Genomic DNA, 26497 nt, shown 5'->3' on the forward strand with positions numbered 1-26497 from the left:
TCGACTCCTCCTCCAGGGGCGGGGCAAGCCGGGCCCAAGATGGCCGCTCTCCGCTACCGTCGTTTCCTTAAGCTCTGTGAGGAGTGGCCGGTGGACGAGACCAAACGGGGCCGGGACTTGGGCGCTTACCTGCGGCAGCGGGTAGCACAGGCCTTTCGGGAGGGAGAGAACACCCAGGTGACCGGAGGGGAGGAGGTTGAAGGCGTCGGAGCGAGGGGCGGCAAAGGGGGGTCTGCGCATGCGTCGGCCCCGTGACAGGCTGCACGTGTGCGAGGTACACATTCCAGCTAGCTGCGGAGTGCGACGCCTTCTACTCGGGTTTCTCCTTTGTCTGCACCGTGCAGTGACCAGCTAAGCGCCCCTGATGTCCAGATGCCACTAAAGAATCAAATTGTAAGGCGGGGTTGTTTCTTCTATGTTTTAATATGTTTTTGAGCCGAGCCTCAGCAATACCTCTCTGCCTCTCACCCCTGTAAAACTGTGCAACAGTTTTGGGTCTTCCACTCAGGTCCCTCGTGTGAATATTAGGCCTTCTTGACCCCCTCTGGCGTAGATTCCCTTATCAATCACAGCTATGTGTCATGAACAAGGTTAGGTCCCAGAGTGACAGCAGTAAATTAGATGAGGTCTTGTCCCATGTGGCTTTTTTTTTTTTTAAGAAAAAGATTTATTCATTTATTATGTATACAGTGTGTTCTGCCTGCGTGTACGCTTCCACACCAGAAGAGGGCACCAGCTCTCATTACAGATGGTTGTGAGCCATTGTGTGGGTGCTGGGAATTGAACTCAGGACTTCAGGGAGAGCAGCTACTTCTGTTAACTGCTGAGCCATCTCTCTGCCCCATGTGGCTTTGAAGGGACAAGGAACAAGTAGAGGAATAAGGCAGTCCCAATAAGTACTGTGGTCATAGTAAATGTAACATTAGTCATGTTCCTGGGGCTTGCCTGAGGAATATATGTAGGTAAGGCTCAAGACACGAAGACAGTGAACACAGCACTTCGGGAAGAGCAGCCAGTCACTACCGAGGAAATCATACTGGCATGACAGAGAAAAGAAAGTAAGCCAGAGTGAAGGATGTCGAGTGGTGTGTCCACAGCTAAGATGAAAAGGAGGGTAGGAGCCAGGCATCATACAGGTTTTGTTTTAAATGTCTTTTGCCTACATGTATGTCTGTGTACCATGTTAGCCCACGGAGGCCAAAGGAAGGTGTTGGATCCCCTGGAACTAAAGTTACTGGTGGCTGTAGTAAGCCACTATGGGGATACTAGGAATTGAACCTGGGTTCTTTTTAGCTGCACAGCCACCTCTCCGGTCCTTCCATTCAGTCTTAAAGGCTCTGACTAGGGGTTGGATCTTACCATAAGGCCAGTGAGAAGCCACCGGGGACATTTAGTCAGGGGACTGATGTGACCTAACTTTAAAAGGTTTCTCTGGTGCTGCAACAAGAGAAACAAAGAGGCCGCAGAGAAGCCTGCTGTGGTACCCAGGAAGGGTGCTGGAGGCTTGGATAAGGGTGGCAGCACTGGAGATGGAGGTAACTGGAAACAGTGCACGTCACATTAGCAGCATGGCCATGCTGGATGTGGGGCAAAAGAGGAACCAAGGACAGCACCTACATTTCCCCCCTTTTCTTTTTTTGGCTTGAGCAGCTGGGTGCCATTTACTCAAATGGGAAGACTAGATGAGGGACAGGTGGGTGTGGGAAGAACATGGCACGTTTGATGTTAGCTGCTTTAAGCTTGAGATGCCAAGTAGACTGACTTCCAAGTAGAAATGTCAAGTAGGCAGGAGGTTATTTGCGTGTAGGGCTTAGGCAGGAGGTCAGAGGTGTCACATGGGATGCACAGCACACATACTAGCCAAACAAATGACCTGTGAAACTGGTCCACAGCCTGTCAAAGCAGGAACATGGGGATATTGCAGGTTCTCATTCCACCATTGCTAACTCTCCACACTCCTGAGTGAGATCCTGCCAGTGGCAACCTTGTGACTGCTGCTAGTGATATGGGCCCAGGACTTCTGGGAGTCAGGGAAGGTCACTTGGCACAGGGTCCTCACTGACCCATATCATGTGGCTCTTGAGGCAAACCCAATGGGCTTTCCAGGGCTGTGCTCCCTAATTTATAGTATGAGATTCCTGAGAATAGAGATGAAGCCCCACTCCACCCTGTCTGATGTGGTTCTTGGCACAGAAAAGCATCCAGTGATCGGTTGTGGTGTGTGAGTCCAGGCGTCTCCAGATGAGAGAGCAGGCTTTGTCTCCTGTGCACACACTCACTTAACAAACCCCTTGGTTTGGAGCTTTCTGTGTTTGTACAGTCCCAGGCACTGCTGACACAGGAGAGACCTGCTCCTCAGCCCCAAATAGCTTAGAGTGGTCAGCCAGAGGCTAGATACCTAGAGGCGGACGGAAAGACTCACTCACCTACCTGATTGTTGGCATGCAACAGCCAGCAGGGAGGGGAGAGCTTTTTCTTTGGGAGTTGTCATCCTTTGTCATCACCTAGGGACACAGTTTCTGATTAGCTGAGGCCCACACAGACTTGAGTCATAGCTGCAGATGCAAGTCAGGGTTTCACTGATGCTTCTGCCACAGTTGATGGATGTGTTCTTGGTAGAGTGAAGTAGGGCGTCATGGTGGCAGTGGACACATTACTCAGGACCTTTGTCGTAGCTCATCCCAATGTCATCGGAAATTGAGCCTGCCTGGGGTTAGTAAATCTTGGTGATAATTTTTGGAGGGAGCAGTCCTTGGCTGGGGTAGAGAGCTGTGTGTGAGTCATTCCCACCGCCACCCCCGGATCACTTACGAAAGACCTTGAGAAAGGAAGGTGGCTCTGATAGACGCCTCATTAAACCCACAGCAGAAAGCAGGGAAGAGACCCGGGGGTGGCTGATTGCTTTGTCCCCCACCTTTCTGCCACTTGTCCAGAAAGTGGGACTGGAGGAGGTGGAGGCTGCTGTGTTAGGCAGCTTTGTTGAGACCTCATCCTCTTGGCCTCTCGGCTTCCTGTGGTCTAACAAGGACTGTGAAAGTCGCATAGAGCACTTGGCATACCTCATCTGATTTCATCCTTTGTGCCACCAGGTGAAGGAGCCATTACTTCCCTTCTTACAGATACTGAAATCAGGTCCCTTGTGTGTAAGACAAGTAAAAACCAGCCCAGCCACGTGCCCTGGTCTTCATGGTCCCCAGGTGTCAGCAGGTCCCCTCTTGTCAGTCCTCTTGAGAGAACCCCTGTTAAGTTTCTTCCGAGAGCTTCAAGTCCCTCCTTCCCTCCCATTCACTGTTGGGGCAAAGAATTAAACACCTCAGGCCCACTTCTTTCCTTTGTGTGATTCCCTCCCTCCTCAGTGCACCAAGAAGAAAGGTGGCACTCGGTGGGACACCAGCACTGAAAGGCCAATTAATAATTCAAACCCTCTGCCTCTGTATAAGCCACCAGAGGTGGTCCACCCTAAACCCACCAGGAGGGGAGATGCTAGCAGGGAGCCAGAACACAGGAACACTTCTACCCTGCCTCCTGTTCCCTTTTGAAGTTCATGTTATGGGTCTTGTCTCCTTGAATGGTTTTCTTAAAACAGCTCTCATTCCCCGAAGCACCTGGAGCTTCACAATGGAATCCCGGTGTTGGGGAGGGGCAAACAGCTGTGGTTAGTGAGTGACTTAACTGTAGTCGAAGAGCAGACCTCTTAGAATCAGGTGCAGAGTAGCCTTCGGAAAGCTCTGCCTGACCAGCCTAACCCACTCAGGCTAGCTCTGGAAAGGGTTCAGAGATGCTGCTGCCTGGTCAGCACAGGCTGTGGCAGTTGTGTTTTATGAAAGGTTAGATGATTGCTCAAGGGGAATGATGTCAAGCTTTGCTGGATTCCTAGTCCCAGCACCTCCTCAAAGGGAACCCAAGGCTGTAGTCATCCAACTGAGGTCTGGTCCTCAGTACCTCAGTGGGGCAGGCAGCTTGGTCCCCAGCCACCTGGAACGTGACAGGCAGAGAAGGCATCTAGGTGATGTTGGTGTATACTTCAACCACTAAATCAGGCTTTGGCCTAAGGACAGGTTGTGCTCTTTGTAACTTAGAGGCACTACAGAAATGGGTTGTGAGCAGGGTGTGTGTGTGCGCGCCCTTGTGCACTCCTAAAGGTGTGGTCATTCTCAGAGCTAAAGGGGCTACTTCCAGTGGTCACCACTTCCTCAGACATCTTTAGAACCGGCCTACGGCCTCTTGGTGTTCAGTGCCTGCCAGCCCTGAGTATCCAGGTCTAGCCTGGCTTCCCAGCTGTGTCTGTCACCACCCAACACTATTGCATGCTCTTCACCCTGCCCTGTCAGTCCCTTACTTTGCCTTCAGAGCTTGATTCTTTATTAATCTTTGAGACCCTGGTGACTTGAACTGCTGTACACAACACAAACACCTGAACACAGCTTGTCTCTCTCTCCTGAAACAGCTTGTCCTGAGCCCTCTCGAAGCTCTCCTCCCACTGATGTGCTACTCAAGCTTGGATGAACGAGGGGCTGTGTGTTTGTCTGCTCTATGTCCTGTGTGACACTGTCCTTACTGCCACGCCTGTCCTATTCAACTCTGCCGTGCTGTTATTCCCTGACTCTGCCACTTAGTCCCATGGTTGGTTTTCACTGCACCTGTCTCTTGTCCCCTCAGCTTGGCTGCCTGCTTCTCCTCTACGTCTGGTCCCCTAGCAGTGTACTCTCAAGAAATGGATGTCCAGTTGGCATTGGCAGGGATGTGCTCCACAACAGCATAGCTCATATCGGAAGTTCATTACAGAGTCACGAAACCTCTTCATAGAGCCTCTTGGACCAGATCCAGCCCCACCGTAATTAGCAGAGCAGTCTGTGGCACCCTCCCCAATGTGCATATGCTTCCCTTGTGTAACTGGAATAGGGGCTGCTGTACAAATTGCTGTCACCACCCAAAATTCAATTTTGAAAATCAAAATCAGTGCCGTAGGCACTGATGTAGATTTGTATGTATAAAAGTTTAATATGGTAAAGAGAAATTCACTGACGGCTGAGCAGGGAAATGCAGAGGGAACGATGGGGCTGTAAAGGGCGCTTGTCTCAGAGCTTCCATTTCATTCGTGTTCAGGGACCAGCATTGAATTTTTCATAACGCCCGTGTGCAGCTCTTTGTCCCAGAGTGTCCATAATCTCATTAGGTACAAATGCAAAACCCAGGTAATTTAAACCTTTGCACGTAAGAGTCTTTCCTAAAACCCAGAAGACATTTCATGAGAAATGCTGGTTGTTCCAGGTTTCAGAGTTTGTGCTAGAATCTGTGACTGGAGTGGAAGGTGTAGGTAGTTGTTAGTCTAGGCTTTGGGAATGACACAGGGATCCCATTGATAGTTGTTAAGTAGCAAACAAAACTGCATTTTAATTGCTGAGCTAGAGTTAAATGTAACATGGGTCTTGCAATGGGCCATGTTCTTGCTGTCAATCCTTAGGCAATAAGAATTTGCTAGAAATTGGCATATTGTAAACTCCCACCACCTCTATTGGGTTGCTTTTACAGCCTTCTGTAATTGTAAACACCTGACCTAGTGGGAAATTAGATGCCAGGTAATTCTATATTGTGTTAACTAGACACCCCCAGGAAGGCCTTGAACTCACCATCCTCCTACCTCCCAAGTTCTGAGGTAATTAGCCTGCGCCACCATTCCTAGCTACAAAACTCCTTGAATCTGGGACAAAGGGCACTGAAGAGGTTGAGGGCTCCTGGGTTATTTCATTTGTGCACTCAAGGCCCTGCCCTCTGCGCCTATCCTGTCCATGCTGCTGCTACCAGGGGCAAGTGAGTGATGAGGCTCCCTGTTGCTGGGGTGCAGGAAGCAGAGCAGCTGGGGGGGCAGGGGAGACTTGGCTGTGGCTCAGGTCTGATTGGAGTGCAGGCTGCCCCTGCTGGGCACTAGGAAGGCAGCCTGGTGGTGGGAGGATTGGGTGTAGATGCAGCCATGAGAACAGCCTTTGGCAGAGCCCCCTTGCCTGGCCATGAAATGCTTATTGCCCGGAGGTGTCCAGGTCAGGTCCAGTGTGGCCTGGTAAGGCCTCTGGTTCCCACCATCTTTCCACCATCCCCAGTCATACTCCTACCAGATGCACTGGCCATTCGGGCCCCCTCCTTGTAGTCCTTCCCAGCTACATTTCAGCTGGTCTTTGCTAGGATGCTTCTCTAGTCTTCTTGGCTCCCCCTGCACAGCTGCAGCACATTACACACCCTTTCATGTTTGTATTGTAAGGTGGGCCCCAGTACTGTGCCAGTCCTTATGCACACTGGCCTCATTCCCTTAAGTTTCAGGCCAGGAGCAGTCATGTCGCCTCCTTCAACCTCATACCACCTTCAGAGGAGTCCAGGTCACCAGTGTACCTAAAAAAGTGGCAATACGTGGAAGACAGAGACAAGCTGAGGCCCAGGATGCAAGGTGATTGGCACAGGGCAGTGGACCACAGTGGTGGTCCTCTGCCCTGTGAGGGTTTCCCAGACAGTGGCCAGGATTGGAGTGCGGACATGGAATATTAGATAAAGGCACTGTAGTTGTCCTGCGTAATCACACAAGAGAACATCTGGATCCCAGAAAGTACATGCCTTAAGAGTAATCAAATGTTCACAAGAATGGGTGTATGAAGGGAATGGGAAAGGAACGTGGCAGTTCTCTTTGAGTGGGCAGAGGGTCAGTGACTTGCCCCGACATCTTATAGCTAGTGAACAGTGGTACCAGGATCCCACCAGGGCAGCTGGTCCTCACTGTCCTGCAGCCACAGAGTCCTTGCTCCCTGTGAGGCCATTACTCACACAAAGGCCATGCATACAGAAGCCTCATGAAGGCTATGGAGTTTGTAGGTGGAGAGTCAGCACAGTTTGGAGAGCACAAGCATAGCAAATGACCTTCCTGTTTGGTATTTAGATGTGACTGCTGTCTGTGAGTGCAGCTGCATATTCAAAGGTGTGTATGTACACGTTTACACATGTGCACGCAGAAGCCAGGGACAGCTTCTGGGGTCGCTCTTCTAGTACTGTCCACATTTTTCTTTCCCTTTTCTATTTATTTATAGGCAGGTTCTCTCTCTGCCCTGGAACTCACTGAGTAGGCCAGGCAGGCCAGCCAGTAAGCTCCAAGGATCCAGCTCTCTCCACCTGCCAAGCACTGAAATTAATTTTGAGTGTATGCCTCCGTGCCCAGAGCTTACATGGGTTCTGGGGATTGAGACAGGGTTTTGTTCTGTATCCTCAGCCCAGAGCTTGTGGTTTGTGTGCTGTTACCCAGGCCTCCTCAAGAAGCAGTGCCAGCAAGAAGTGGTGTCACATGCTTTTTATCCTAGCATTCAGAAGGCAGAGGCAGGAGGATCTCTGTGAGTTCAGTGCCACCCTGGCTCTACACAGTGAGTTCCAGGACAGCCAGAGCTACACAGAAACCCTGTCTACACTGCCCCCTTCCCCTCAAAAGAAGCATCAGTATGCCAAGTACTCCCTTCCTGGTGAGCGTGGCTGCTGCCCTAGTCCTGCTGGTCCTGTTGGGAGAACTGCCCAGGGAGGCGCTAGCCCCACATTTCATTTTGTACTGTATAATTAATGTCTTTGTCCTGTAGCTGACTCTGGTCTCTACTCAGCCTACAGCCCTCTCTCTGGTAACTTCCTGAACAGTCTCTGCTGACCTTGAGCAGGAGTACATCTGGTAGAAAGGAAAGCAGGTCTGGTGCTGCGTTGGCTGAGAGCTGGGACCTTGTTTGATGCACAGGCAGAAGAGGGCTGCCTTGCTGAAATGCTTAAGTCCTGATTTATTTATATGCTTGCTCTTCAAGAAATGATTTCAGAAAAAAAGCCATCATTTGAATTCTGGGAAAGCTATAAAAGAGTTTTGTTCTGGGAGCTTTCAGAAATCCTGGCAGAGAAATGTAATAGGTATATAGACCAATGGCAAGGGTGGAGAAAAGGAAGGGTTAAAGATGAGGGGTCTGAAAGGCAGAAAACCCGGCTTCACAGCAGAGGCCTGCCTCCCTCCTTGGTGTTTTTTCCTTGCTCCCCTCAGGAGCTGTGTGCTCTGGACCATCTTCCTGGCTGTACACATCTGTAGTCTACTGTAGGTTCACCAGTTTTGCAACATGGCCTCCTTTCCTCTGGAGACAGTATCCCCTCTTCAGGCCAGGGTCTACTAGAGCTGCCCATGTAGCCCAGGCTGACTTCACACTCTTCCCTGCCCAGGCGCTGGGACTGCAGGGGTGCCCTGTACCCTGGCTGGCTTTTCCCCTTGTAGTCTTAGCAGCTCCTTGCTTAGAGAAGAAAGCTCTGGAGGTTTCAGTTGTTGTTTGTCCTTTCATAAAAGAATATTTAATCCACTTCATATGGTCCCATTTCACATTGCTTTCTTTTTCTTTCTCATGGTCCTGGGCCTCAGACAGACCCAGGTGCTCTGCAGCCTCCATAGCAACACTCTGCCATGTCCTCTCATTTACATGGTCCCTTCCAGCTGGAGGGTTGGCCTCCCTGCCATCTCTGAGCTTCTTTCTGGATCCCGGGAGCCCATACTGCCCCCAGCATGTCCTTTGTAACCTGCGGCTGGCATGGTGTAACCTGCAGCTGGCATGGTGGTTCCCAGGTCACAAAGAGCTGCTGAACACTTTTATCTGCTTGGTGAAGGCTGGGGCTCTGCAGATTGGGGGTGGGCAAGGTGGGGCTTTTCATCCACTAAGGTGGCTCCTCACAGCTGGGGCTAGAGGGAGGTTTGCTTCCCACAGTTCTGGGACTCCAGTGCCCTCCTCTGAAAGCATTATTGCCCACAGCCCTCCCTCGAGGTATAAGTACCACATGGGGCCACCTCCTCCGCTCACTTCTCTGGGGGCACCATGTCTTTCAGGTGGCAGAGCCCGAGGCCTGTGATCAGATGTATGAAAGCTTAGCACGACTGCATTCAAACTACTACAAACATAAGGTGAGTGAGTGGGTGGAGGCCTTGGCCCCTCCTCAGATGGGAGGACCAATCAGAACGAGTGAAGCCTGATTATATGGTGTTTTGCAAATTGTGGTTCAAGTGTAACCAGAACTTTAAGCTAAGCCAACAGTGGTATCCGGCAGAGGCCTTTAAAAGTCTGCTGAATAAAAGCATGGCTCTGTGTGTGAGCATGCTCTGTGAGCTAGTGGGTGCACCTGGTCATCTTTCCACTCGGTGATGGAGTTACATGCCGATAAAGATGGAGTGCTGGGACAGTCCTGTCACACCAAGCTCTGCTCCTCCTCAGCCTTGACATTACTGCTGTCAAAATGCATATAGTGTGGTTTTTCCAGACTTGAAAAATATGTTCAGTAGCTCCACAAATAGACATGGCCAAATGGAAGTGCCTGTGTACAAGAAGGATTCCTTCCAAATGCAGCACTGTGGGTGTCACCTGGGAAGTAGTAGTTAGAAATACAGAGTCCTGGGCCTGCCTCTCAATTCCACACCTTCCTGGCCCATGTGAATCCTGGCCTCCAGGTGGCACTGCTCTGGCCTGCAGTGCCTAGGGCCCAGGTAAATTGCAGCCAGCCAGAGCAAGCCAGTGTCCTGCAGGACTAATGTGTCCCTTTTCTCCTGCCCCTGTGGCAGTATCCTCGCCCCAGAGACACCAGCTTCAGTGGCCTGTCCGTGGAAGAATATAAGCTGATCCTGTCCACAGGTAAGAGGCATGACTGCCCTCCCTGGTTGGTTGGCTGTGGGCTTGAAGGTTTAGGAGGATTACCTGAGAGGACAGTTTTGCATGATGGAAAGCCTTGAGGAATAGCTCAGAGGGAACCCTGAAGCTCCAGGGCTCATGTTTAAGCCACAGAATAGGGAAAAGGTCAAAGGCATTACTTAGAGAAATAATCTTTAGTACTTTCAATTCAAGGCTGGTGCCTGGGAGCAAGGGACTACATATTTGCCAAATGGAAGTCATTGGAATCGGGATGGAAGGAAAATAATTTTATTTTTATGGTCCTAAGGGGGCTGTATAAACAATGAAGCTTTTAATTAAAACAAAAGCCATTCAGTAAATGAGTATAGGGATATCCGTCTGTGAGTTATCTGTCCCAGGAGATGTGGTCTGCAGGTTCGATATGCGTCTAACAAGGTCTGTTTAGGAGTCATGGCTAGAATACCCAGTTGGTAGGAAGGAAGCCCCTGCCAGTCAGCCCCTCCCTACTTCCCCATTTCCATTGTCACTGAAAGGGGTAGCAGGGGCGGGGGCAGGGTCAGAGCAGGTAGGTCCTGGAAAATTGCTATTTTTACTGCCAAGGATATTGTATATAAAAATAGGTTAACCTTTTCTGGGAGGGTATAGCCCTGAAACATTGGCTGTCTGGTACTCTAGAAATTTCTTCTTCCTTTTGGCAGTGGAGATTTGACCTTCTAGAATTCTTACCCTTCTGAGCAGATGGGAACCTGTGTCTGTTTCAGGAGAGCGGCTTTGCTGTGAGGTCAGGCATCTCTTTACCCTGATCACATCATCATCAGCCTTGATGGGACCCTGAGAAAGAACTTAGCATGGACTAGGGTTCCCACCATTTTGTGCTTGTCCCTTCTGCTGGAGCTCAGGAAGCCTCTGGGTGGGTGGCAGGTAGCATGGTGACAGCTGGTCTGGTTTCTAGTCAGCCCAGGAAACTTGACAGTGTGTGCACAGCAGGCCTTGTGTTTTTGTTGCAACTGTGTGGAGCCAGTACCTACCAAAACAAGGCTCCGCATACACATGGAACTAGCCAGGCCTTAGTGTGTAAGAGGGCAAGGACCCAGTGTCATGCTTTGTACTTTGTAAAAGTCACAGGTGGGAGGCTGTGCTGGTGGCTGCCACACAGTGCCCCAAGCCAGTGTGGAGCCACTGCCCATAAACAGTAATTCTGGCCAGCACTTTTGTTAAAAGCGAGTCCCTGAAAGCTAAGCAGTACCATGACAATGTCTAAGTTTAATATCTATCAATTATAAAATGAAATGTCATGGGCTCTTAGCTTAGGAGAGTTCTTGAACTACTCGCTCTCTGCTGGGAGATGTTCTATGCCCCATAGATATGAGCCATGTCTGGAGACACTTGTGATTGTCACAGTTGGTGGATAGAGGCCAGAATGCCAGAGTGTCCTGTAGTGTACAGGTCCAAATTGTCGACTCAGGGAAGAACCAAACTGCTTGGATCATGGTGTGTGTGTTGGGTGGGGGTGGAAGGTCAAGACAGGGCTTCTCTGTGTAGCCCTAGCTGTCCTGGAATTCACTCTGTAGACCAGGCTGGCCTCAAACTCAGAGATCACCTGCCTGTGGAGTGATGGGTTACAACCGCCTGGCTCATGTGTGGTTCTTAAACATAGCTCTCTGCATGCATTGTGCACACACTGCCACCATTGTGAAGGGTGACCTTTCTGCCCCATGCATTGTGCATTACCACCCTGATTGCCACAAACCAGGCTTGGGAGGTTTTACAGTTGAACTCAAGATTGCAAAGTTTCAGGGATTGGGGGGCATCTGTCTCCCTCCTTTCCAGCTAGGGAACTCACACTGCTGAGTCTGGCACTTAGCTTATCTCCCTCTACCATAGTGCCGATAGCTGATAAAAGAGTGGGCCCAGCTTGAGAAGAAAGTTGGGGCCATTTCTTTGCAAGTTCATGTGGAGTAGGGCAAGAAGTACACATCTGTGGTATTTGAGGTGGTGGTCAGGTAACCCTTGTATGTCCCATCACTGACAGTAAAGTTTTGCTATAATCTCTGAGAATGGCTTCTCACCATGCAGATGCAGTGCCTGGGGCACATAGAAAGCAAAGTGTGCTCTTCTGGGACAGCCCTATTATGTCAGCGTTCTGTCTCTCCCTGTTCAGACACCCTGGAAGAGTTCCAGGAGATGGATAAGAGCGTATGGAAGAAACTCCAGGAGAAGTTTGCACCCACGAGGCCAGAGGAGAAGAATAAAACCTGGGCTCGGGTCTTGTCCCGTCCACGTACCTGACCTTCATCAATAAAGCTGCCCAGTTTCTCCACTCTACCCATTTGGAATGGACTCCTCAGCCTCATTGTGGGATGCTGTATAGCATAGGCGAGGGTATCTCCAGCAGAGGGAGCATAGGGCCCTCCCAGCCTGAGGTCTGCAAGTCCAGTGAGGATCCTCAGACTTCCTGTTGTGTAGGAAGAGCAAGGCTGGCATCCTTTCTGGCCTTCTGCTCACAGATTCAAGATAGCTCAAGCCGCTCGCTCTAGCCCTTCAGGCTAGCCCAAGTGGCTTGAGGGATAGCAGAGCTGTAGCCAAGCCTGAACTGGATGCGGCATTGGCACAGGCAGGTTCTGCAGAAGCTACAAGCCATACAGGCCACCTTACTGTAACTGTTCCTGGGAGGTACCACGTCCTACTCGATGTCCTGCAGCCAAGTCAATCGAGCCCAGGGACTGGAGCCCAGTGGAGCCAGTCAACCAGAGCCCTGGTAAGCATTGGGGTACAACGGGTGGCATTTAGCATCCTGTGTCTGAAGGGAGGCCAAGCTGCCAGGGCACTCGGCCTTTGTAGCCACTGGCTGTTTGGGAAGCAGAAGTGCAGCATCATTGGTGGACCTGGAGTCTTATTAATTTATTTAAGGCAGTTAACACATTAGTAAAACATGACACCAAAAAGAAAAACACAGTCAAACACCACTTTCACACAGCTCAGTCCTTGACCCTTGGGCTGTGGCTCTTGTCTACAAAGCCATCCATCCTGAATCATCAGGCTACTTGGACAGAGCTCAGCACAGTCTCCAGCAGGCACACAGGGTGGAATAAGTTAAGTATCAAAGCTCTAAGCAGCTAATAATAGCAGACTACCACCTTCCTGTGGTAGGAGGAAGGCAGGGAACAGCCACAGTGTAGTGCTTGGAGATGAGAGGCAGCCTGCTTCTAACCCCTGCAAGGACCACTGAAGAATGTCAGTTACTGCTTTGAGGCACAGCAGTCTGGAGGACCTAGTGTCCTCTAAGGCACTAAGGTAAACTGAGTCTTCAAGGGCTCTAAGCAGGACTGTCCGCTCTGCTGTACCCCTGTTGGCCAGAGCCTGGCTTGGGAAGGGGGGTGCCAGCAGAGCAGGAGGTGGGGTGGGCACCTGGCCTCCAGAGGCTGATGGACCACCTGCCCTGAAGGAAGGGCAGCGGCTCTTCTGTGGGGGCTTCCATCGCTCTTAGCGGCTCATGCAGTTCTGCACATCCACAAAGCCCAGACGTTGCCGCCGTTTCCGCTGCTCTGTCATCTGAGTTAAATGAATCTCGTCAGGTGGCCTAGCCCCCTTCTCCATAGCATCGTGAAGGGTGCATCTTACCCCAACAGCCCAGCTGCCCTTCAGCACTGGTGGCAGATAGCCACTCCGACCCCCAGGATGTCCTCAACATGTCAGACCCTTGATTGGGTGCAACTGGGAGGCTACAAGGGGGGGCTATGGAGCTATATTGTATAGCTGTCGCTACAAGCAGAGGAAGACAAGTTCCTGCCACACGCTTAACCCTTAGGACCCGAGGTTGGGGACATACCTGCTCCTTGAGCTCATTGAGCTGAGCGGTGAGGTGGGACACCAGCTTCATGGTGGAGCCAAGTTTCTCCTGCAGGATTCGGATCTCGTTTTGCTCACCCTCACCCTCGCTGCTCACCAGGGACATGGCACGCATCCGTGGGAACCAATCCAGGTTCTTGTTCTGGAACAAAGTGTTGGGGTGAGGGCCAGTGAGGCATTGCTCAGGGAAACCCACACCCTTAACCAGATGGCCAGCAGAAAGTTTGTCATGGGAAAATCGCAAGTGGCCAGGGTCCTCCCAGGCAGGCAGGGGGAAGCCAGAGGTGAGTTTCCACCAATGCAACAGGCTGCCTTTGCTGAGATGGCCCCGCCAGCTGTTAGCTGGCATCTCTGCCATCTGCTCACTCCCTACAGCAGGAAGGTATAGGAAAGTCAAGCCCCAGACTTGCTTCCTCCTTTCTGTTTCCACAGACATGCATGCCCCGTACCCAGGGAAGATGAGAGTTATACAGATGACAGACTGGGAGCCAGGCCCTGCTACGGAGGCCTAGCACATGGGTAGGAGAAGGAAAGCCATGTTTCCTAGGATAAAAGAAGCAGGAGGGCGGGACACCAGCCAAGTAGTTTTCTGGTTCCCTGTCACAGCTGTGAATTGTCAGCCCAACAGATAAACCCTTGAGACAAAGCTCTTCACTGCTGCCACGACTATGGAAATTGGAAGGATTATACTTAATTCCTCTAAGCCTGGCGTTTTAAAGTTTTTCTACGCTTGCAGATTGGTACAGTTGATGCTGACTTTAGGAAGCCATCCTCCCTTGCTCCCTTGCTGTGGCTTCTGAGGCCCTTCGGAGATCAGGGGGGGGTCTCACCACTCTGCACGCACCACTCTGCTGTACGCAAAGACCTTGCTTGAACCACCATGCTCCTCCAGGGCTGACAGGTTCCCTGCACCAATAGTTTTGCACAGCCAAGGGATGGTCCCAGCTGCTCCTTACTCCCTGGCTGGCCCAGCAAGTGCCCGTGGTGGTGGTGGTGGTGGTGGTGGTGGTGGTGGGGACTGTACACACTCACCTTGATCATCTGCGCCACGTAGCTCTCAGGGCCTGTGTAGTCAGTCTTGTTCTTGACACGGACCAGCACAATGAAGTACAGGTAGTTCCACATGTTGTGCTCCAGCTTGATGTGCTCCTCGAAGGACACCGTCTTGTTGTCAAACTTGTCCCTCTCCAGACCTGGGGCCAGAGGTAGTAAGTGAAACGTTCTGTAGCCCACTGGGAACCACCATGGTAACTGCTCAGCCATGGAGATACCACCCGTCTTGCTGAGCCCAGGGTGACAGGACTAGCTGATTCAATGGTCTGTCCTGCAGGTGACCCCTAGTCTTTGGGCCCTGGTTGCTGGGTCTGGAAAGAGGGGTGACTGAATCCAGCAGCCTGAGACCACATTGGCCTCAGGGTCCTCTTCTGGAGGCCCAAGGGGTAAAGGCAGTGGTTTCCCAGGTCCCACTGAACCCAGCACAGGCCAGGTCAGCTCCCTCCATCCTGGGATGGACAAGGCAGACATGCAGTGTGTGCGGGGCTCAGCAAGGGTGGAACTGGGGTGCCGTGGCTGAGAAGCCTCCAGCAGCACGCTAGGACCAGCCAGGCGAGGAAGTGGGCCTCACCGCATATGAAGCATGTGGTCTTGAGGATCTCCTCTTTCTTCTGCTTCTCGCTGCGCAGGTCAGCAAAGGTGTCGATGATCACCCCGAAAATGAGGTTCAGCACAATGATGATAACGATGAAGAAGAATAGGAGGTCATAGACCACCCGGGCGGGGAAGAGGGACTCCTGCACAGCGAGGGGCACCGTGAGGACACATAGACTACCCATGGGACAGTTCAGCAGGGGAGGTGGCTGTGGTCACCCCAAGCCCGGAGAGAGAAAATTGTGGGAGCCTAAGAGTGGCGGTGACATCTGTTAACTAGAAAAAAGCCCTGCACTGGCATTTGGAGAGGGGCTACCCAGGAGGAAGCCCTTACAAATGTGTTGTGTTTGGCTAAGTTCGTCCTGCTACAAACCGGGGCGTGTTTCTGCCTTTAACTTGGTTAAAGGGAAAGGCAGCTTTCAGGAGGCCGAGTGACATACATTCCAAAACCTTTGTCTAGCCAGGGTTGACTTCTTCCCAAGCAACTGGGACTTGACTGCTTAGGCAGCCAGCAGTCCTGTGTCCAAGCCCTGAGACTCCGCACAGAACTGAGTCAGTGTCCTGCTCTACTCTGCCCTCCCTCTGGACTGAGGAAGCCACAGTCTAATGCCTGGCTCACACCTTCCCAAGCCTCAGAGCCAAGACTGGTTGCCATAGTGTCCCTTGTAGCTTCTACAGTGAGCCTAATGGGCTGGGGTGGGAAGCTCTGGACAGTGTCACAGAAACTGGCTGGGTATGGGAAGCCAGCACATAAGTGGGTGGGAAGGTCAGTGTGGAGGGAGCTCAGCTGCTGCCTGGATGGGGCCCAAGGGCAGGGCAGGGATGGATGCTTACATCTTTGGAGGGCTTTCGGAGGATGTCACCCACGCCACCACCATTACGCAGTCCGTGGTTCATGACGGTGACAATGCACATGAGTAGAGTATCACAGGCCCGTTCAGTGCTATCCGGCTCCTCGTCTTCTGTGGGTTGTCATTACCCTCAGACCTAGGCTGCCCATTCTGTCCTGTCCCACCCCATCCTACAGGTGTCCCTGTCTTACCTTCTGGGATCTCAGGCACCGAGACCTCCGAGACACAGTCTATCTTGTCCCCACTACATGTGCCCACAAACGTGGCAGTTCCGTGTGGCATGCCCAGGGTGCTGGCTGGAGGTGACAGGGACAGAGTCACAAGGAGATGCAGATGTCTGTCTGACCTTAGCATCTCTCTAGTCTGTCCTGAGACATGACCCTGGTTGGCTTCCCCTCCTTTTGGCTCAGACTATAGCTAGGGAGAGTCTCTGCAACTCTGAGCCTGGCCCCAGGCAGCCCCTGCAGACAGCAGATTCTGCATGAATGACAGATCTGCAAGGGCTTCCAAGGTTCAGCCTACCCTCAGACTGCCATGGACTAGGACATGCAGGCAGTGTAGGAAAAAGGTGGGGAACCTGGGCATGCTGTCATTGTCATCCCCACACCCCCACCCCAGAAAGGAAGTCCCCAAGACCTCTGGAGTGGTTCCCAGGCAGCCGGTCCACCTCCAGGATGAAGTCATCCTTGAGGAAGAGGAATCCCACGATGGAGAAGAGGTAGACTAGTATGAGGGCCAGGAGGGCAGTTAGCAGGATGGAACGGCCATTGCGAGTCACACTCTTGATGACATTAAACAGTGTCTCCTCACGGTAGATGAGGTCAAAGAGCTGCGGGAACAGCACATTGGTGAGTCAGGCCTTGTCAGTGGGGCCAGTGCTCAGCCTGGAGTGGAGCAAACTGGGAGGTTTCTAGGATTGTGGTTCTGAGACCAGGGGAAGGTGTGAGATAGCACAGGGGAGCGGATACCAGCCGCCCTGGAAGGATAGCAGCTCTTACGTTGCACTCTCGGGGAAGCAGTGTAAGCTCTTCCCACACACCTGGACTCTAGGAGACGGGGTTTTTGTGAGGCACAGGGCAGATAAACCTAGCCTGGCCGAGTCCAGGATTGATCCCTTCTCTATATGGGACAGATGGAGGCTTGCGACAGACTAGGGTTGGAAGCCCCTGGTCCCAACCTACTGTAGGCTCACCAGGATGCTGTAGAATAGCTCGTGAGCAAAGAGGCCCAGGACGCTCGTCAGGATGTAACCCACATGGTACAAGAACTCCATGTCCATGACCATGGCCTTATAGCCACGGATGAAGGTACCACGGTTGCCCACGAAGCTCACCACAAACACGATCTTGTTGGTAAGCTGGACAGAAAGGGCAGGGTGTGGCAGTCAGTGCCCATCATCTATGCTAGCCCTTAGGCTGCCAAGCCCAGCCCAGAGGTTGGTCCCATGGGATGAGTGGCACTGGTCTCTCATCATGAGGTGCGGTATCAGATAAGTGAAGCCCAGGAGAAACTGAGGCTCAGGTGAAACAGGCTGGAACATAGAAGACTTCAGTCTTACAGTCCAGAAGTTAGGAAAGTCTTCTTTCCTAGTAAAATCAAGTTTGACATCTCCCTGTGTATTGGCCTGTGGGGAGCACATGACCAACACCCTGAATTTGATGCCCAAGGCTGCTGATCTCAAGTGGCTAAGCCCTGGCGGCCTGAATTGTGAGAGAAGAACCACAGAACAGGTCCAGCTCGGGCCTACAAAGAGCAGGCACCAAGAATGGTAGGGAGCAGCAGGGGAGCAGGGTGGCCAGAGGACCTCACTGCACTCACATTGAGGGCGCCCAGGATGTTGAGTGTGGGCCCAATGCCCAAGTAGTAGATGGACCGTAGGATGAGTGCCACAATGAGGGGGCGGACACTGTAGCGCTTGGTGAACAGGGCCGCAATGGAGAAGCAGACGAGGATCCAGAAGAGCAGTGAGATGAGTGGGGAGCCCAACACGCCTGGGAGCAGTGGGCAGGCATGAGTAGGGTGCTTAAGCCCTGTGTGAATCCCGCAGTCCCCAGAACCTCCCAAGCCCAGGAGCCTTCCCTAAGGACCTGGCACACGGACAGCACCCTACCAGCTGCTGCAAACATTGCAAGTATCTGGCTTACATCTGCATGTGGCTACACATACATACCCACAGGCCATCTCCCAGGAGGTCAACCTGTCTGTCTCTTAAGTCACACTTGCCCCCCATAACGTGCAGAGGAGGGATGGGCAGTCTTACCTGTGGATGCGCCCTCTACGTAGGGGTAAAAGAAGGCGATGATGATGTTGATGAACACAGCCAGGTTGAAGGAGATGCTGCCCCACAGTGTCATGCGGCGGGAGAACCAGTAGATGAGTGGCATGCCTGAGGACACAGTATGGCATCAGGGTCCAGACAATGCCTCTGCCCAGGGGCCCCCGGGGAGGGGAGGGGCATCCACTGATCCTCACTGCGAAGCCTGCGCTGCCACTCCATCTCATTATGCAGGAAGGAGGACTGGTCGAAGAAGTCGCTCACTTTGCTGCCCTGCTCGTCCTGCTCAGTGGTGGTGAAGAGCCGGTGCTTGGTCTCCTCTGTCAGGAACTGGCAGATGCCAGGCACAGGGAACACGATCTGCTCCATGCTTCGGTCTTGCCGCACAATCTGATTGGTCAGACCACACCTGGTCACACTGTGCAGAGGCCCTCATACCCCCAGCTCACACCACACCCAGTGTCCTGCTTCACCTCAATCTGTGAGGTATGGTTCTCGTAGTAGGCCAGAGGGTCTTCCTCCTCCTCCTGGGCAGGCACCGAGGACTTGAGCATCTGGGACAGCTGCTTGTTGTTGAGACTGAGCTGGAGGCAGAGGTGGGGGCATTGGGTAAGCCCTGCAGCCCTCTAGAGCTGTTTCGAGGGGTGACCACTCAGCCAGCCCACACCATGCCCACTTAACCACACTAGGGGAGTTGATGCCCTCTTCAGCCCTGCCTGGGGTCCTGCTAGACATGCCCCAGATGCCAGGTCTTGCTTTTTGTGTCTGTGTTATGGCTACAGCTCTGTACCCCAGACCAGCTACAAGCCCCATCCACACATTCTAGCCTGGCTCTCAGATCCAAGCTCACTTGGCTCTAGGCTGGCTTCCGATGACAGCAGCTCTGGGTCTCTGGCCTGCTCTTTGCTTATCTCACATTCCCAACGAACTGTCATTCCTGCCCTTAGGTCACAGCTCTGTGCCTGCACAGACACCAGTCCTTCCTGCTCTACCCCAAACCCTCACCCCTGCTGTACCATGGAAGAGATGCCCTCTGCCTCCTCCTCCTGGATGCGTTTCACTGGCTTCAGCAGGTGCTGCAGCTGTTTGTTGTGCCTGGAAAGCTGCAGAGGATGGGACCGCATAGCTCTGGCATTGCTTCAGAGGGCATGCCACAGAGGGAAAGGGGCAGGGCCGGGGCTTGTACCTGAAGTGCTAGGATGTAGATGTTGTGGCCCACTTCACGTGGGCTCACCTCAGAGTTCTCCCGTTCCTCCTCCTGCAGGTAGGCCTTCTTAATCACGTCCACCTGGGGGGGGGGGCGCAGAATAACACAGTGGTTGCTGTTGTGCCCATCCCTGGGGTGCTGACACCCCTGTACCACCCATTCAGTCTTTGCTGATGCCCCCATCTTTACCAGCTCCTGGGGCCTCAGGCTGATGAGGATGCGCTCTGCATTCTCACTGTCATGCCGACTCTCCATCAGAGCCAGGAGCAGCTTGGAGGCATTGTCCTGGGGCGGGGGAAGGGTACAGATAAGAGCCCCTATATGGCTGCTTGACCTCTGCCTGACTTTGCATCCAGACACTGGTTTGCTGAGACTACAGGACAGCCTTGCCCACCCTGAGAAAACATGTTCAAGCTCCCAGACACCCTTCCTTCCCTCCCCCCACCACACACAGTAAGTCCCTAGGGAAACCCAAGATTAGCATGTCTGTTCACACGTGTATTTCTATGTAGCCAAATGTAACCCTGCACACGCACCGAAGAGGCCACACATAGCACAATGTAGTGCTACACCTGTTAAATACTCTTGTCACTCACACATGGACACACATTTCACAGGCATAGCCTCATGCTCATCACTGGGCCCCACCTTGAGCTGCAGCACCAGATCCATGCGGTACTTGCAAAGTGGGCTGATGTCATTGAGAATCAGCGCCGTGATGATGTCGATGCCATTGGATTCATGGGTCACAATGCAGGTCTGATAGGAGGCAGTGGGAGATGATGGGTGGCCCTGCACCCCACCCCCAGCCCCTCAGCTCCTTCACTGGCACCACTTTCCGCCATGAGGCTGCTCACCTGGTTCTCATGACATGGGCCCTGGCAGTACTCTGTGAGGGTCTCCAAGGTCTGGATGACCAGGCTCACATTGTCCTCATTGATGTAGAGCCCCAGCAGCCCCAGGCCCCCCGTGGTGCTGCCACACATGATGTCCAGGAACTGCAGGGTTTCACACACCAGGTTGTAGTTGGTCTTGTTGTTCTGACAGCGCAGGAAGTTCTGTGAAGCACAGACAGGGTGGGTGTGGCATAGCCCGTGGCTTTGCCCGGTGGCCGCCCAGGGATGCCGACTGATTGGAAATGGGAGACAGGCAGGCATGGACAAGGCACTCACCTGTAGGTCACGATTGTGGTTCTCACATAGCAGCTGCAGGAAGCGCAAGATGGGCCGCATGATGAGCACAGAGGTGCCCATCTCATTGCTCTGTACACGCTCACCCATTTCATGCCCCCGGTGCAAGCTAGGGCCCAATGAATAGCGAGAGGAGCTGGGCATGGAGAAGGAGGCCACACGGCCTGTGGGGCAAGACTTGGTAAGGCCAGGACTACTGGAAACCTCTCCCTACCAGTGACTCCCATACCCCCACATGTCTTGTCCTGGGCCCCCCACACCCCTTATCTGCCTGAAGCTCAACCTTTAGTGGTAGGGCCTGCTGGCTCACGATCCTCATGAGGCTGGCTGCCCAGGTCACTCATGTTGACAGCAACTGTGGACTTGGTTTCCTGCTGGGCTCGCTTCATGCGGTCATGCAGCACCCTGAAGAAGCGTTCTGACTTCTTGTCACTTGTCATCAGGTTGTAGAAAGATTTCTAGAGATGGGCGGGGGAGAAGAGCAGCCTCAGCACTGTCCCCGGCTCTGGGTGGCCATGGTGAGGCCTCAGAAACCCTAACCTGAACTTGGGTGTGGTGGGTGGGTGCCATCCTAGCCCTAGGAGGTGGCAGCAGATGATCAGGTCATCCTTGGCTACTTAACAAGCCTGCACCACTCAATGCAGAGGAATCAGGGAGACACAGGTTCCCTGAGATGGGGGCTAGGGATCGATTGGCTCAGTACCCCAGCAATTAGTGGGGGAGGCCAACCTGCCATGGCCACAGTGCTGGGGTGGGGTGGGAGACATTCTAGGCTGCTGTCTGCCCAGGCCCTGCTGGCCACTGCTCCAGGAGCTGCCCCACACTGCAGCCAAAGGGATCCCTTGGAGGCCTAAGTCCTGTCTGCCTGTGTCCTTTCAAAAACAGGTGTGAAGAGGACACAGATGTGTCTTTTTCAGAGCTGACTGCTTGCTGCTAACATTGTTGTCAGTGACACAGTTTGATGTTCAGTGCTGAATATGCAAATCTGGATGTGGGAGTGAGTGAATGAATGAATGGGGTTAGAGGAGTTGGGCTCCAAAGCTGAGGAGGATGGAGGAGAGGAGGCAAGGAATATGCCTTTTGAATAACCAGGCTTGGGCAGACAGTGAAACCCCAGAGGGGGACCTAGCAGGACAGGACAGATTGACAAGGCGGGCCTGGACAAGGCGGACACATGCACAGATTCAGAAGGTGGAATCCTGCAGCCACAATGTGACCAGAGGTGATGCTCCAACCCCACACCTGGATCTCAGTGTTGCCTCCGTCCAGCAGGCGGATGGCCAGGCCGATGCTCTCCTGGAAGATCTTCTCATTCTTGGTGCTGGTGATGAGGTCGCAGACCAACTTGGTGGCCCCCTCCTTGTCCAGCCGGCACTGGGTGGCTGCAATGGCTGACCAGTCCTGGTCCAGGCCTTGGGGAGAAGATTGTATGAGAGACAATGGCTGGAAGCAGGAGCCAGCCATGCAGGGCAGGGCAGGGCTGGTCGATTGCACTGACCAGAACCTGTGGGGTCAGGGAGCTCGCCCCGGGAGCTGGACTTCCGGTTCTGGAGGTAATTCTGCAACAGCATCTTCCGCAGCTGGTTGCCCTGGAAGGTCAAGGCGAGGCCTTAGGTGACCAGTGTCCTGCATCCTGAGCCCTGCTCTAGCTGGTGGTGTCGGCACTTTGGTGACCGGTGTCCTGCATCCTGAGTCCCTCTAGCCGGTGGTGTGAACACTCACCCGGTCTCCATGCTTGTTCTTGTTCAGCAGCATCTGCTGCAGTGTCCGCAGCACCTTCACACACAACTTCTCCTCTGACCCCATGAGGCCCTTTGTGTGACGGATGAGCCTAGAGCAGAGGCAGAGGCTTAAGGGGCTGCCTGCCTCGATGTGGCCCTAGCATCTCTGGTTCGCTGACAATGAGTACCCTGCTCAGACCCAGGTCACCACACCCCTCCTCTGCTCACTTGGACAGGAAGCCCCCACTCTCGCAGCGCTGGTAGGCCTCACTGCCCTCCAGAAAGAGCAGCTCAGGCCAGTGTAGCATGTCCACCAGCACCGAGAGCTCTGCCTGCACCAGAGGCTTCAGACGTTCTTCCAGGGCCGTGATGATGTCCTGGGAGGGAGGGCAAGGTCATTGCCAGGCTCAAGATGACCAGGATGTGACCATATCCCATCCCCCAAACACTATACACTGCCTGAGGGGTAACAACCCCTCCTCCCCAGAACAGGCCCTTCCTAGAGGGTCAGGCAGCCATGCCAACCTGCAACTTCTCAATGATGTTCTTGTAGTCCCACTGGTTGGCAGTGGGGATTACTCGAGGGAAGGTCCTCGTGGCCGTCTTATAGTTGGCAGCACTACGTTGGGCTGCAGCTGCACAGCTGCCCCCACTGCTGAGCAGAGCACTCATGTGGGCATCCAGATCCATGGGCAACAAGATGGCCCGGCTCTTAGCTGCAAGAAAGGGCAGTGTCAGAGGACAGGGTGGTATGGATGGCTGGACCAGGCTCAGGTTACCATAGAGGAGGCAGGCAGGCCAGAGCCAGGCTGGGGTGGGTGCTGTCTGTGCTTGGCCACCAGCACACAAGGAACCCAGCACCACCTCCTGCTAACCCAGGGATAAGGCGGCTGGTGTCCCCAGCAGCAGGGAACACCGGGAAAGGTCCAGTATGGATACTCACCCACCATGGCAAGGGTGCGGACACAGGCCTCCACAGAGCCCTTGTGCTGCTGCTGCAGCCAAGGACACTCCAGCAGTCTCGTGGTAGACTGCAGCAGCTGTACCACAATTGTCTGATGTGTCTGCAGAGACAGAACCGGAGGCAGCTCAGCCACCCCAGCAGGGGGCACAGGCCCAGGATCCTCACCACCATGGTATGCCTTTGGTCCAGATAGAAAAATCACTAATTTCTTGAGCACTGAACCTTCCCTGACCATACGGCCACCATATGAGGACTCCCCACAGCCCAAGCCTGGGCTCACAGCCATGCTAATCACCTTTTCCTTCCTTTGAAATGAATGTGAGGAAAAGTGCTGCATTTACATGGTTCAAACACCCAGAGTCTGGCTCAAAGGCTGAGAGCACTTGCTGCTCTTTGTGAGGGTGTGAGTCCGGTCCCTAGCACCCACATCTGGCCACTCACAAGTGCTTTAACTCCAGCTCCAAGAGACCCAGAGCCCTCTTCTTGCCTGTGAGTGCAGGCACTCACAACCCTGCACAGACACACACACACATTTAACAAAAGAAAAGACTGAGCTTGGTGGTGCACACATCTAGTCCCTGCTCTCAGGAGGCAGAGTTGACCCAGTCCCAAAACCAAAAAGTGCAATTTAAAACCAACCAAACAAAAAAATCATGAAAGAAAAAATACACTTTGGGCCATCAAGATAGCTTAACAGGTAAAGGTGTGTGTCACCCAAGCCTGGTGACCTCAATTTGCTTTCTAGAACATAGGGAAGGGTAGAAAAAGGGGCCTGACTCCACAGCATTGTGTCCTGACCTCCCGTATCCAGCACACATGTGCATACATGCACGCACAAATACATTCTAAAGGTCTCTTTTAAATTATGCTTTATTCCATCCTACAGCTAATCTGGGGGAGACCACATACAATTTTTTTTTTTTTTTTTTTTGAGACAGGCTGGCCTTGAACTCAGAGACCCACCTGTCTCTGCCTCCTCAGTGCTGTGAAAAAAAAAAGCCTGAAAAAAAAAGCCTTGCACCACCACACACAGCCACAGACAAAAACTTTCAGTCTCCTTGTCTCAAACATATATCAAAGCTACTTCACCCTTCCTGGATCTAACCTTTGCTTTTTTTTAGATGGGGCCTTACTATCACACTATGTAGCTTTTGACTGTTCTGGGACTCACTGTGTAGAGATGACTTTAAACTCACAGATCTACCTGCCTCTGCTGGGATTAAAGGCATGTAGCACCATGCCCGGTGTAGCTAACCTATTTACTCAGACAGCCTGGTGCCAACACTGGCCTTGAACCTGTGGGTGCCACTTCCCCTGGTTTCTTCTCCATCCTTTGTTTATAACCTATGTAGTGCCTCTGAGCCTTCCTCAAGGCAACCTGGGACTCTGGTTAAGGCTGAAAACCATCTCAGCTGTGGCTCTCGGTGACTCGGGTCAGCCCCTGCTTAGGGACATCAGTGAGTCATGGGGCTGCATGCCCCAGCACCACGGGCATTACAAGGGCTCTGTAAGTGGTCCTGCCAACTATCAGGCTCTGCTGCTGTCCTTGGCAACAGCCATACGTACCTTACCACCCCAGCTCCTACACACCTGCTAGACTGAGGGAATCCTATGTTAATCTTGGCAATCCCATGGGACCTCCTCAGTCAGTGTGGAATGTGTCCATGGGGTTTCCAGAAAGATAAGACCTATCCTAAACATAGCTGCTCCCACCCATGGGTTGGCTGCATGAATAAGGAGAAAGTGACTGAGAACCAGCATTCACTGCTCTTTGCTTCCTGACTTGTGTGACCAGCTACCCATGCTCCTGCTTGCCAGGATGGACTGTACTCCTCAAACAGCCATCCTCCCCCCAATTCCCTAAATTGTTCCTTGTCAGTTACTTTGTATCCTGACACACATTTGTTACACAGTAGATAACTAATGTGCTGTGTTACTTTGTATTGTTCCTATTGTAGTTCCTGACACAAATTTGGGGCCATTTGTTACACAGTAGATAACTAATATACTGTATTTTGCTGCATCTTCATATGCTCATGTAAGCAAGGCTAAGCTGCACAGGAAGAGCTGGCTAGAGTGGCCAGCTTGACTGTGTGGGCTGCTCACCTGCAGTGACGTGCTGTTCTCTGAAAATGGGGAGCTGAAGAAGGCACTTATGGTGTCCAGCACCACAGTGAGTACATACTTCTCCAGGGTGGGGTCCGCCAGGCGCTTCTCCCGCTTGTTGCAGACCTATGGAGGAGAATCACATGAAGTCTACAGGGCGTCCCTCTACCCAGAAGCCCAGCCCTGGCCCCCTGAACAGACCAGAGCCATGTCCAGGGTGAAGTTCTCAAAGAGCGTCCAGATGTGGTTGCTGGTGTAAATCTCCTTCATTTCCACTTCTGTGTCCACATAGCAGTGGTTCACGAAGTTCACATACGCCATTTTAACCTGGGCAGCGGGTGAGGCGAGTCAGCAATGCCCCCTTAATCTGTCATCGTCCCCAATCTGGCTACACCACAGCCCTTGTCACAGCCCGAGGGTGCACACCTCAGTAATGCAGTCCTCATGAGTCACCACAGACACCACGTCCTCCAGAGGCAGCAGGGAGGTGCACTTGATCTCCGTGTAGACATTCTTGCCCTCAGCACAGGCAGCCAGCAGGTCCACCAGGGAGATGTGGTACATGAGGGGGCTGTGGTCCTCCACGCCATCTCTGGCTGCCTTCATCATGTCCAGCAGATGGGCCAGGGAGGCCTTGTCATTGTAGAACACCACCACATCGTCACCCGCATTGGTCAGCTGTGATGGAAGGCAGGTGCACATCAGAACCCTTGTCCAGCAGCCCTTGGCACCACCTCTTCCTGTACTTGGTCAGGACAAGATGAGATGACTCCAGTATGACCTGATACCCGTGATGAAAGTTCTGGGTTTGTTTTGGGTTTCTGAAACAGTTTCAGTAACCCAGATTAATTTTGAAATCACTATGTAGCTGAGGATAACCTTGAACTCTTTTTTAATCATTGGTTTTTATTTATGTACAGGGGTGTTTTGCCTGCATGTTATGTGTTTGCCATGTGTGCAGTACCCACAGAGGCCAGAAGAGGGCATCCGATCTCTTGACCCTAGAGTTACAGGTGGTCATGAGC

General features: G+C 52.8%; 2 protein-coding genes across 3 annotated transcripts in view; one reads left to right on the forward strand and one right to left on the reverse strand.

Annotated features, from left to right (window-relative positions):
• LOC127224249 (ubiquinol-cytochrome-c reductase complex assembly factor 2) lies at positions 1 to 11984 on the forward strand. Its single transcript, XM_051187201.1, has 4 exons — positions 1 to 177; positions 8870 to 8944; positions 9596 to 9665; positions 11824 to 11984. The coding sequence occupies exons 1-4, from the start codon at positions 40 to 42 to the stop codon at positions 11949 to 11951; spliced, it is 411 nt and encodes a 136-aa protein (XP_051043158.1). The 5' UTR covers positions 1 to 39; the 3' UTR covers positions 11952 to 11984.
• A 554-nt stretch (positions 11985 to 12538) lies between these two features.
• Positions 12539 to 26497, reverse strand: part of Itpr3 (inositol 1,4,5-trisphosphate receptor type 3) — a 63948-nt gene continuing 49989 nt past the window's right edge. The window contains exons 31-58 of one of the 2 annotated variants that reach the window (XM_051187154.1): positions 25899 to 26150; positions 25674 to 25799; positions 25473 to 25598; positions 23346 to 23466; positions 22928 to 23118; positions 22631 to 22779; positions 22404 to 22512; positions 22180 to 22270; positions 21924 to 22093; positions 20965 to 21139; positions 20664 to 20845; positions 20349 to 20549; positions 20140 to 20250; positions 19681 to 19776; positions 19471 to 19572; positions 19301 to 19387; positions 18758 to 18868; positions 18482 to 18674; positions 18270 to 18395; positions 17828 to 18000; positions 17202 to 17366; positions 16646 to 16838; positions 16201 to 16305; positions 15993 to 16117; positions 15136 to 15301; positions 14544 to 14704; positions 13492 to 13653; positions 12539 to 13214 (exon numbers count right to left, since the gene is read on the reverse strand). In XM_051187154.1, the coding sequence (XP_051043111.1) occupies positions 13146 to 13214; positions 13492 to 13653; positions 14544 to 14704; positions 15136 to 15301; positions 15993 to 16117; positions 16201 to 16305; positions 16646 to 16838; positions 17202 to 17366; positions 17828 to 18000; positions 18270 to 18395; positions 18482 to 18674; positions 18758 to 18868; positions 19301 to 19387; positions 19471 to 19572; positions 19681 to 19776; positions 20140 to 20250; positions 20349 to 20549; positions 20664 to 20845; positions 20965 to 21139; positions 21924 to 22093; positions 22180 to 22270; positions 22404 to 22512; positions 22631 to 22779; positions 22928 to 23118; positions 23346 to 23466; positions 25473 to 25598; positions 25674 to 25799; positions 25899 to 26150 (4038 nt within the window). In that variant the 3' untranslated portion in view covers positions 12539 to 13145. Of the gene's footprint in view, positions 13215 to 13491; positions 13654 to 14543; positions 14705 to 15135; positions 15302 to 15992; positions 16121 to 16200; positions 16306 to 16645; positions 16839 to 17201; positions 17367 to 17827; positions 18001 to 18269; positions 18396 to 18481; positions 18675 to 18757; positions 18869 to 19300; positions 19388 to 19470; positions 19573 to 19680; positions 19777 to 20139; positions 20251 to 20348; positions 20550 to 20663; positions 20846 to 20964; positions 21140 to 21923; positions 22094 to 22179; positions 22271 to 22403; positions 22513 to 22630; positions 22780 to 22927; positions 23119 to 23345; positions 23467 to 25472; positions 25599 to 25673; positions 25800 to 25898; positions 26151 to 26497 lie in introns of both variants that reach the window. The other variant, XM_051187153.1, reaches the window with a different exon arrangement.

This window comes from Phodopus roborovskii, unplaced genomic scaffold (genome assembly GCF_943737965.1).
Source record: "Phodopus roborovskii unplaced genomic scaffold, PHOROB, whole genome shotgun sequence".
NCBI classification, from domain to species: Eukaryota; Metazoa; Chordata; class Mammalia; order Rodentia; family Cricetidae; genus Phodopus; species Phodopus roborovskii.